We start from the raw sequence: 12,593 nt of genomic DNA, 5'->3' as shown, positions 1-12,593 counted from the left end.
TTCTTCAGCGGTGCTGTTTCGTTTAGGGCGCGATTCAGCAGTGTACAGCTAATTCCGTGATGGTCTGAAATCACATTCTTGTGTGTTTGTATTTTCATGGTTTTGGGGTCCAGGTTTGTGATACATGTGTCTATGCTGCTGGTTGAGTTTCTGGTTAATCTGGTGTATGGTATATCTATTATTTTGAGGTTGTGTTCCAAAAAGAATCGTTCAAACACTTGGAAATTGTGGTCCAGTTTCTGTCTGATGTTCACATTAGTGTCGCCCATCAAGATTATATCTTTTTTGTTTCCAGTAAAAATGCACAGTAGTTTGTCTAAGTTGGCTAGAAATTTGTCTAGGTCTTGGTTAGGGGATCTGTATGCTCCTATTATTATTAAATTATGCTTTTTTATCTCAAAGGCTGCTATTTCAGATATGAGCTCCTCGTTTATATCGGTTGTGTTTATCTGTTTTAAGTTTTTTGAGAGGTTTTCCTTTGCGTAGATGGCAATCCCACCCCATTTATGTTTAGTTCTTGAAAAACTGCATATTAGCATGTATCCTTCAATTTGAGTTTGTTGAAGCATATCATTTGACATTCCATGTTCGGTGATGATCAGTATTTCGGGACTTACTGTACTTATTTCTATGAGAAGTTTCTCTATCTTCTTGTGTAGTCCTCGCTGTATGTTTAATTGGAATATCTTTAGGTTAGGTTTATTTTTTGTTTTCTTGTTTTTGTATTGGTATGTGCAAGTTAGGCTAAGTGGGGTGGGGGGTGTTCCGTTTTCCTATGGGGATTTTGGATTATTGTCCGTGTTTTCTGAGTCTGGGTTTGGGTCTTGAGGTGTCGGGCTTTGTGTGTCTTGGGTGTGTTCTTCATTGGTGAGATTTACTATTGTAGAAGTAGAGGTTTCCAGTAGGGAGTCCTGAGTTGGGTTTTCAGTTTTTAAGTCCAAGGCTTCCACAATAATTTCCGCCAGTGTTGATGCTCCTAGTCTGTTTGGATGTATTCCGTCTGGTTGGTAGCAGTTTTCTTCGGATGCTGGTGAGGTGTCTATGTATGTTGCTCCTAACTGCTGACACATGAATTTTAGCGCTTCGTTTGTGTTATGGATGTACTTGTCTCTTATATCTGCTCGGGGAAGTATTCCGTTTACATACCATTTTACTTCACAGAATTTTTTTTTCCCTGCTTCTATAGCATACCATAATGGTCGCATCACATGGTTTGGTGTCTTAGCTGTTCCAACATTGTTTGAGCCTATATTTATCAGCACTTTTTCAGGAAGATATTGTGCTCTGCTGATGTGTTGGCTAATGTCTTTTATTACTGCGCCTGGTTTCACTCTGTTGTCTATGGTGCGTCCCAGTGACGCTTTTAGCATGCTAGCGGCTGCACGTAGTGTGGAGTCTCCCAATAGAAGTACTTCAAGTGTTTTTTTGTTGCTTTTAGGTGAGTTTGTGGTTAGGGGTCGTTCTATAGATTTTTCCCTTTGGTCGGGTCCAGTCTCCTGTGTATCGTCATTTTCTGTAGGCCTATTTCTGTTTCTTTGGCCAATTTGTTTTTGTTCAGGCTTGTGTATATTCTTGGTCATAGGCTTATCTGGATGTGTCTTTTTGTTTTGAGGGTTTTTGTTTGAAGCTTTTTTTTGTACTGGGTCTGGGCCTTTAGTGACGTTTGAGAAGTTCAGTAGGCCTGTAGGCCTATTATTTTTATTAGTTTCCAGTGCTTCTTCCATTTTTGGGGTAGAGTTGGAATTTTTGGAATCACCTTCAAGGCATATGTCCCGGATGGTTTCCTCTAGCTTAAAGATCACTTCCATTTTTTTAATTATCACATCCGAGAGCCTAGCATTTTCTTCTTTTTCTTTGCTTATTTGGTGTTTCAGGGTGTTAATGTCTTCCATCAGTATTTCAATAACTTTATTTAGTTGTGTCGCTTTCTGTTCTTCCTTCTTCTCGCTTTCTCCGGGCTGTGCATTGGAGTCCTCTGTTTTGCTAGTCTGTGAAGTATTCACATTGTCATGGCTTATTTCTAGTTTTGGCTTAAGATTATAACATGTCTTACATATCCAAGAGAATACAAAGTCATCATTTATAAGATCTCTATATTGTTTTTTAGTAATGCCGACACATTGAATGTGGTACCAGCCGCTTTGACAGTCACATTCGACTGCTTCATGTTTTTCCTCCACGTTTTTTTGGCAAACTTTGCAGGGGTAGGTAGGAGACATTTTTTTTTTTTTTTTTTTTTTTTTTGTAGGAATTTGGTTAGTTGGAAGGGCGGGTTCAAGGTTAAGGCCTGGGTGTTTTGGCTGGGTTTGGGGTTTGGTTTGGCTTGTTGGATTCCTACTTGTTTTTCAGTTTTTTTTTTATTTATTTATTTATTTAATTTTACAATTTTTTTTTTTTTTATTAACCTAGAGTTGTTTTCTTTCTCCTAAAAAAAGTTGCAGTTTTGTTACTATTTTTTATTTAGGCTACTTATTGTTTAAGTTTAATATTTTGTGCCACATACCTGCTTTTCCTACACATAGAAATGCTCACAGTACTAATGGTTGGTTGGTGCAGTGTCTTGTTGTTGTGTTGCCTTCTCAATCTGACAGATTTTGTCTGCTAGGTTGGAGGTAGAGCTGTTTTTTCTTCTTACTTCTTGCTTTTAAGTTTCATCTATTCAAAATGGCGTCAGGTTTCTGTATTTCTTACGTTATTTGGTTTTATAACTGTTTCTTAATCAATTTTTGCTTTCAAATAGATTTTTGATTGGTGTTGAGATGTTTATAGACTGTAGGTAACAATTTCTAAATATGGTAGTTATTTTAGAATGAGTTTGAAAAATGGAGGTGGGTGTCCTATGGCCTGTAAGGGGTGTCACTTGTTTTGTCACTTTAACACTCGATATTTGTCGTATAAATCAAAACTTATTTATTCACTGTGTTTTAGATGTTTAGATCTCACTTATTCACTAGTATTTCGTCGCACAAAACGTAAAATCGTAATAAAACTGATTAAAAGAACTGGAGAGTTCACAGGAGAGATCTTGTTTCCAGCCACGGCCTCCTTGAACCAAAAATAGATTAAAATTCACCAAAAAAACAAAAAAATTAGTTCAGGGATGAAACTTTGGTTTTAACTTCGTTTTACCAATAGAAGTCAAGATCCGATGAGTCCCTAACAGTCCCGATGGGGGAACATGGTTTTTAGGGGGTGGGGAGGGGGAATTTTGATATAATTCATTATTCACGATTTGAAGTCATTTAGGAAGTCGTTTTTAAGGTTTGTATACACGGCGAATTGATAGGAACCATATTTAGGTCGATAGAACCACATCCATAAGAGATTTAGCATATTGGTACATGTTTAGTTGTTATTTTTCTAGGAAGGGTAGGGGGAATTTTAAATACTTTACGATTTTTGACTTATGACTTGTTGGGTGTCGTTTCCAATGGATTTCTACATGCCAAATAGAATGGAACCACTATTTTGTTGATATAACTACATTATTAACAGATTTGGAGTGCTATCTGACTGAAATAAAATAAATGTTTGTGCACAAAATAAATTATTTAATATTTAAACATAAAAATTAAAACTATTATCTAAACATCAAGTATTATTTGAATGAGTTTATTTTTACAATAAATTCAATTTTCCCCATTATAAAAAATACCCCTGTCGCAGTAAACCTGCAGACCAAGCAAATTTCCATTTATCTGGCAGGATTTCTACTAAAATTTGTCCTTGAAACTGTCAGATTTATTTACTATTTAAATAACATTATTTTTAATTAATAATTAGGTTTGCTGCTACAGGGATGTAATGGGGATTGTTTTTATTAAAATGTTGATAGCTTAGTATGAAATAAACAAAATTGCCAAGTTTGGTTTAAATATATCCACAAACAAGTTTATTTATCTACAACAGTTTATTTATTTTCCATTAGAATAACATGAGAATTTTAAATTTACATTTTTTTTTTATTATCTCCTTAACCGTTAGGCGTACAACAAGGCATATACTAAATTATTAAATCTTTTAAGCTCTAGAAAGTGGTTTGGAAAGAAATTGTGAAATTCTTTGTTGATGGGGTCAAAAATGGGAAAAACCAATTTTGTCCCCACAAAAGTCTCCATAAACCCATACTACATTGACATTAAGTCAGGGTTTAAACCATGTTTTATGATTTAAAGTTCAAGTAAATATCTATTAACTTTTGCGTAGCCCCTACAAAGTTTGTTTATATGTTTTATATGTTTTGTACATATGTATACTGTTTTTATATCTTTCAGCAAGTCAAAAAAACGAGGTTTTTAGCGAATTTCCCATATAGGGAAAAAGCTATTACCGTAGGTTTCATGGTAAGACTTAGACCCGGGACCAATTTACATTTTTGTTTCGAGGTCCCCGAAGTCAAAAACACCATCCTTTCAAATTCATATACATATGTGTCCGTTTAGCGTGATAACTCAAGCACAAATTATCCGATTTTGATGTCATTTAGTACAAACGTGTAAACCTAAATTTATTCGAACGAGTTTGCGAACCAGCATGATTGGACTATGGGAACAGGGGTTTATGGGGATTTTTATGGAGAGAAAATTGGGTTTTCCCATTTTGACCTCATCAACAAAGAATTTCACAATTTCTTTCCAAACCACTTTCTAGAGCTTAAAAGATTAAATAATTTAGTATATGCCTGGTTGTACGCCTAACGGTTCAAATCAAATCAAATCAAATTATCTTTATTCACTTTATACATTTTACATACCTACATGAATAGTGTCAACGCATACAAAATTGGTTATACAACTTAATCTAAAAGACTTTTAACCATACAATTTTACAATTATTTTAGAATGTATAGCTAATTCATTTTTGATTTAGAAACTCATCTATACTATAAGGAGCCAGATTAATTAAGAATGATTTTAATTTCTTTAAAAAATTGGGTTTGTTTTGGTCTTTTTTTAGTAAGGCAGGCAAACTTCTTATGAATAAATTGTCGATATACGAAGGTTTCATTTTTGAAAGTTTCAGCCGATGATGACTTTTTACAGTAAGATTTTTCTGCCTTGTGTTGTATTTGTTGGATACTTCAGTGTTTTTATCTTTATAAACATGCTGAATAGTTTTAAAAATATACAAACCATACACTGTAAAAATTTTCATTCCATCATTACATTGAAAAAAATTACTTTAATTTTTTTTATTAAATAAGTTACTTTTTATTTACGTTTCATTTATTTACTTTCCGTAAAAATTAAAGTAATTTTTCACCGACTTCTTATCTTTAAGGATTCTTTTCCTTTAAGGTTAAGGAGATAATAAAAAAAAATGTAAATTTAAAATTCCCATGTTATTCTAATGAAAAATAAATAAACTGTTGTAGTTCACTTGTTTGTGGATATATTTAAATTTAAACCAAACTTGGCAATTTTGTTTATTTTATACTAAGCTATCAACATTTCAGTAAAAACAACCCCTATTACCTCCCCTGTAGCAGCAAACCTAATGACTTATTAAAATTAATGTTATTTAAATATAAAATAAATAGTAATCCTGTCAGGTAAATGAAAATTTGCTTGGTCTGCAGGTTTGCTGCGAGGGGGTATTTTATTATAATAGGAAAAATTAATTTTATTGTAAAAATAAACTCATTCAAATAATACTTGATGTTAAGTTAATTGTTTTATTTTTCATGTTTAAATATTAAATAATTAATTTTGTGCACAAACATTTATTTTATTTCAGATAGCACTCCAAATCTGTTAATAATGTAGTTATATCAACAAAATAGTGGTTCCATTCTATTTGGCATGTAGAAAACCATTGGAAACGACACCCAACAAGTCATAAGTCAAAAATCGTAAATTATTTAAAATTCCCCTCCCCCCCTAAAAAAATAACAACTAAACATGTACCAATGTGCTAAATCTCTTATGGAGGTGGTTCTATCGACCTAAATATGGTTTCCTATCGATTCGCCGTGTATACAAACCTTAAAAACGACTTCCTAAATGACTTCAAATCGTGAATAATGAATTATATCAAAATTCCCCCTCCCCACCCCCTAAAAACCATGTTCCCCCATCGGGACTGTTAGGGACTCATCGGATCTTGACTTCTATTGGTAAAACGAAGTTAAAACCAAAGTTTCATCCCTGAACTATTTTTTTCATTTTTATTTAGTATTTTTCCTGTACTAGTTGATAAGTGTTTAAGTTCCTTTATCACATGCTGTAATCATTATAAAAGTAAAACAGTAAGAAATAAAAGTTTGATAACAATTTTAAAAACAAGAGTAAGTTAACATACCCTGTGTTTGCAACACCAACAAAAATGCCAAATAATCAAATAATTCTAATAACAAATAAAAATTATGAAAAATTATTTAAATAATAAATTTTAATAAACCAAATAATTCGTCTAATGCAATTGTATTTTTTTATAGATCTTCTGAAGCAGGCGGTGGAGTTGATGGATTCAGAAAAGAAGTTGAAGGTGAAGTGGAAGATAGTGGGCATTGTATTTATTATATTAATAAATTGTCTTGAAATGTGAATGTCTTGTTTTCTAAACCTAACAGATCATATATACCTAACCAATATTTTTTCCAAGATCACTTAAGACTCATAAAATAGGCTTCATTTATTAATCATAAATGTTTCTTGGTAAAAAATTAATTATATTTATGTTTAAGAAAAAAGGTGGGCTAGCAAATGAATGGTGTGAAACAGCTTATATGTTAAATAGGTATAAATTATATTACTATTACTATAGCCTATTATAAAATTATTATTATTATCTCTGATCATGACAGTAAGTCATAAAACTTGTACCAAGTCTGAGTGAGTCTATATGTGTGAGCTTGTTTGCCCAAGTCTAAAATGTGCTAAAACCAATTCCAATATGAGTCTAGGCCAAGTCCAATATGAGCCTACTAAAATTGGGCTTGGGTCTCCAAGTCCATAATGAGCCTGTTTAATTTATCAGTGTGAGCTTGTTTGCCCAAGTCTAAAATGTGCTAAAACCAATTCCAATATGAGTCTAAGCCAACTCCAATATGAGCCTACTAAAATTGGGCTTGGGTCCCCAAGTCCCGAACAAGTCCATAATGAGCCTGCTTAATCTACCAGACCTGTTTTGTATCCATCATTCCAAGCTTAGAGTAGGTTTGTGACCATGAGTTCACTGTAGGTTTGGGGTTGGGACTTGGGTTGGACTTGGGGAGCCAAACCCATAACAAGTTGAACAACTGCCAACTTCGGTCTCTAAAACAAGTCAAAACCAAGCCTACAGACTTTGGTGCCTGAGTCTAAACCAGGCTTGGGAACTTGGGCCAATGGACTTGGAACAAGTTCCCAGCAAGCCCATTGTGCTGTTGGGGTTCACTCCATATGAAATGTAGTAAGTACTACAGTACTATATAAAAGTAGGTACAAAGGATTGGGACTGATTTTCAGATTTACTTCTTAAATGATTTCCCCTCACTTAAAGGTTGTTCTATTAATCACTGACTTTCATCTACTCCTCATTCTTAGTTTTATATCATACATTTATAATAGTCTTACAAAATGAGTCATGTTTTATATTCCCACTAAATGTCTGAACAATTGATAACAAACTGTTTGCATAATCTATTCTGTTATTCCACGGTTTTATTTGTCTGAAATCCTTTTTAGCTATATTAACCTTATTCCTGACTCAAAATCACAATTCTCCAATAAATTCGATAACATCCCAATAATCCTCCAAAAATCCTCCACCAGACACAATCCACCAAAAAAATCCCCATGGCTTCGAAAAATCCCCAAAAGTGGCAACACTGTTCACAATAATAATTAATGCACACTGATAGTCAAACTTTAAGGTTATGTGAAAAAGTAATTTCAGGAATCAGCAAAAATAATAATAAACAGTTGCTAGGCAACGGTGAAAATAAAAGGATCTGACTTAGGGGAGGTACGATTGAGGAATTTAGTTCAAAATTCCTCCGTGAACAGCGCTGTAGTAGAGAGCATTTTGGGAATGAAGGTTTAAAATTATAAATGCCTAAAATTCAATTTTATAATTTTTTTTATTAAAAAATTACTATCATAACCTAACCGAACTAACCAAACTTGCTGACAATAATATAATATGAAAAAGTTTATTAAGAAAAAATAATTCTGTTCATTAAATAAAACTAGAAATTATTGGTCAATTAAAATTTTATAATGACTTAATGATAAAATTAAACTTTCATAACCGAACCAAACCAACCAAACTTGCTGATAATGAAAAAATCTTAGTCAAAAAGTTAGTACCACTAGCGGGATTCGAACCCGGGACTCTCAGCACATCAGCCCGGCACGCTAACCACTAGACCACCGAGGCCGATGGTTGCAAACCGTATTGTTACGGTAATGGTGTTCCCTCAGCTAATGAGAAGCCCACAGATGTCATCGTAAGATCATCTATACCTCCCCTGAGTAAATACCAAAATGAAACAATTCTATTATTGCAATGCTATGGATACTGTTCGTGTATTTATTTAATATGCAAGCGGGCAGCTGACTTTGAGGCAAAAACCTGCTCGGTCCCCAAATGACGAGGACAGCCGGCATGGCCAGCAAAACGTAACTTTCAGCCTCTAATTAACGTATGTAAAACACATATGTAACATCATAGTGTGGTGAAAACACCATATAAATGGCATTTTGGTTGTACCTTATTCATGAGGACTTATTAAACTGGTTAATATTTTAAAATACTAAATCACAACCACTTTTCAGAAGAATATGATGGTAAGTTTTCTGTCATGCTATTGCCCAAGTAGCAAAAATCGTTGGCAAATCGTTGGCCCAACGTTTCTGTCGATCGTTGGCCAACGGTATGTTTTGGCACTCAGTCTTACGGTTGGCCAACCAACCAATTTTTGCGGAAGGGCCAACCATCCCATTGGGCATAAACATAAAAAACACAAAATAATAACAATTTTGTATGCAAAGCATAATTATGAGTTGAGTAAATTGATTAAATAGTTAATAAAAACTTATTTTCAAAATAAAACGAAATAAATTTTTTTTGGCCGGGACGGGTCTCGAAACCGGTACCTCCGACATGTGAGCCTCATGCCTTGCCTCTGAGCTAACTGTGCTTGTTGAATAAGGGCGTTTTCAAGTGGTCAAAGAGTAGCCGACAGGTGCAATGGTCACAATTAATACTTTAAATATTTTTGATGCTAGAGTATAATATGATTCTGTTAATCTGTTTAGGCCTCAAGTAGTTGAATTATTTTTCTGGTAGTTGGAGAGGATACTGGTATTTGAATATAGATTATATAATTAACATTAGATTAGCAGGCTACTGTTATACTGTAATTGATTGTTATATAATTAATTAATCTTTTCTCTATAACATTAAAAACTTGCTTAAAGAATATTTAAAAAAAATTAATTATAATTATTATTATACTGTATCTAGTATCACAACATCATCTGACTACATTCATTATTGATCCAAATTTTTACAATATTTGTCTTATATTCTGCTGCCATAAAATTTATTTACTTTTAAATAAATCAATTTGTTAAAATTTGTTTTAGAATGTTTTATACTGTACTTAAACCCAACGAATGCCCAACGATGGCCTAACGATTCTTTCCTTTGTATGGCCAACGAATACCAGTTTCCGTTGGGCCAACGTTGGCAAATCGTTAAAATTTCTGCCAACCATTTTCCAACCGTGCCGACCATTTCCCAACGTTGGGCCAACTATGTGTGCTACTTGGGTGGCTAAAATAATATTTTCAAAGGTAACAGTGCCTAGTTAAGTTTGCCTCCAGACCTGAGGGTCCGCTGAGACTGGTCGATGACAGTTACAGGCTCCTTCACAGGAACATTCCGTCTCAGGGTATAGTCTCGTCAGAGTGTCTATGTCCAAAGAGAATCCTTTTCTTTTGCGAGGTGTACGATGCAGACGGCGCTTGAAAATCAACGACTCATCAATTGTGCTTACAGCAACATTCTGTCAATCACAACACAAGTAATAAAAAATAGGCTATTAGAAAATTACTCATTTTATAAAAAATAAATGCAATTACAAGTTAACAAGTTTTGTTGATTAAATAATCCCTTTAAGAGTCTTCAACACCCTCCATTTTGGGGATATGACCTTGGGGGAATGTGTTGTGGACGGGCGGGTAGCGCTGGGTCATTATGCGCGCCATTCTGAAAACATTTTAAGCACACGACTACTAAATCGACACGTCGGTGATTTATCTGCCGCCTGAGCCAAGTTTTGTAAAAGGCTAGTAGCGAAGTAGCCTCCGACAAAATATGTAAATTTCGTCCCCCATTTTGGAGGCCGTTTTCAACAGCTTTTCTTGAAATTTGGTATCAATGTAGTTGAATAGTTGTATTAGAACTCTTACACTTCAAAAGGTTGAAAATAAAAAAAATAATTTGTTTTATCAGTTTCTACAAGTGACTCAATTTACGTTACTTTAAGATTTTTTTGTACTTATATCATTGATTTTCTTGGATATATATGAGGGCCCTAGAACCAACATTAATATGTAATGGAAAAAAAGTTTTAACATTATATCTTCACACATTCCACCCGGAGCGAGGGACGTTCAAGGCATGTTTTTATTGTTTTCGCAGAGGTGAAGAAGACTCTTAATAACCTCCACTGCATTTGAAAGGTGAATGCAAGCTGTTTGCTCAGAAACCCGGCTACTGAATTGACGGATCATTTTAAAAGATAATACGTACAGAGGTTGCCAGTAATATTCAAAGAGAATTAGACTTTATTTAGACTTTTGAGCGTGTGTGTGTATGGATATGTGTCAACAATGTTTTTAAAAAGACACAGATTTTGACCTTGCACTATCCTTTGCACACCCCATTCTCACCCCTCTTAGATCACAAAGCAAAGGTGAAGATGATTCTTAAACTGTCAAATGATCTTTTAGGCATTTTTATAAATGATCCTGGCTATAATCTAGTCTTAATTTGGTTACAATTGTGATAAAAAAAAAAAAAAACATTTCACCCATCCTGAAAACCCAACCACTTTGTGAAGTTTGGTAAAAAATCTGCTTCTTTAACATTAAACTGGTAAGATGTGCTCCAATAAATTGTGCTTTAAATGTTATAGTTTTTTTATTTACCAATCCCCACTTAAGGCTGTGCTTCTAATAATGTGAGCATTTTATTTATTTTTTTATTTTGATGTTATATTTTTAGTTAGACCTTTAGAAAAATTGAAGGTCAAATGTCGGATTTTTAGCCATAAAGGTACACACAAATCTCAAAAACGGAAAATGCAAAAATTATTAAAAAATATATTTTATACTGTACAACAAAAAACTTGACATAATTTTCAAAAATTAAATACAACATTTTTTTTACCCACAATTGAAAGATATTTTTACATGGAAATCCCTAACTTATCATTTTGAAAAATACCTTAAAATGTAGGGGCTTTTATGTTTTAACCGTTCAGCATATTATTTGTATGTATCCGTTTATTATAAGGCCATGGTGTATGTACTTTTGAAGCGATGTAAAACGGTCGGAAACACCGGCGCGCACACTAGAACGGCTTTATAGACGCCCGCACTCGCACGCGCCGGCCTCTCCCCCCGCGCTATCGATCGGCAACACCTCCTTTCCTATATACGAACCTTGCGCTCCTCTTTTCACTGACACCACGTGGTCGTACTGACACTGTCAGTGTATGGTTATGTGATCTGTTTACGTCTTTAAATTTTAATTAATTTTTTTATTGTTTTTATTGTTATTGTTTTTACTTTTCTTTGTTTACACTAATTTATTTAGCAATTTGACACAGTGAAATTGATATAAAGGATAGGTGTGGACGATTCGTTTAATGATGTTAGGACACCAAAATTACGTGCACCGTGAAAAACAATAGATAAAAATAAATTATTAAAAATTCGCAAAATATCACAAATTAATCATGCAATAAAAAAAACATAACTGTAAACAATCCTGCTTTGACTGTTTTCATTGCGTATCACAGTTTTTTGTTGCTGCTTAGTTCAAACATAATTAGCTGTTTTCATAAATGCAAAAAAAAAAAATAGTCCTGCACCATGTTGGTAAATCTTATAACTTTTTAATGCTTTTGCATATCATTGGACCAACTTTTTTAGTTGAAACAGCTGACTAAATTCTTTAATTCCCTTTAAATATGATTACACATACATCTATCTATACTAATGTACAATTGTGGTGTCTGTCTGTCTGTCATCTGGGTGCTGGCTGTCATGACTAAAATACAAAACCGATACAGCCAAAATTAAGCACAAAGATGTTCCACATATCTAGGAATTTCTTAGGCATATTCACATCCCTGAGTTCCTCTCGGGCTACGCCCCTTGGCTTAGGCGACCAAAATTTTGGGGCGAGGTTATCAAAAGTAAATATTGATGGGTCTCCATGTAAACATCAGGAAAAACACAATTATTTTTTCCTATAGTCACCTGACAAAGTGCTCTTTCTTGCACTGATTATAGCACAGAAAGTTGCTAATTATTGCTACATCTACTTACTTTTTCCGCACCCTTTTTACTTTTGCTGCACAGTTTTTTTCTTGC

The 12,593-nt window shown here is 33.9% G+C and overlaps 1 protein-coding gene across 1 annotated transcript in view; it reads right to left on the bottom strand.

Annotated features, from left to right (window-relative positions):
• Positions 1 to 773: 773 nt before the first annotated feature.
• Positions 774 to 12,593, bottom strand: part of LOC129004970 (uncharacterized) — a 123,245-nt gene continuing 111,425 nt past the window's right edge. Inside the window, exons 16-17 of the mRNA XM_054433700.1 lie at positions 9,815 to 9,994; positions 774 to 1,988 (exon numbers count right to left, since the gene is read on the bottom strand). Of these exons, the coding sequence (XP_054289675.1) occupies positions 774 to 1,988; positions 9,815 to 9,994 (1,395 nt within the window). The remainder of the gene's footprint in view (positions 1,989 to 9,814; positions 9,995 to 12,593) is intronic.

The sequence above is a fragment of the Macrosteles quadrilineatus genome, unplaced genomic scaffold (genome assembly GCF_028750875.1).
Source record: "Macrosteles quadrilineatus isolate MER2022 unplaced genomic scaffold, UCM_ALF_1.0 Scaffold_13__1_contigs__length_4303367, whole genome shotgun sequence".
In the NCBI taxonomy this organism is placed as follows: domain Eukaryota; kingdom Metazoa; phylum Arthropoda; class Insecta; order Hemiptera; family Cicadellidae; genus Macrosteles; species Macrosteles quadrilineatus.
This window is presented reverse-complemented; position numbering and strand designations above follow the sequence as displayed.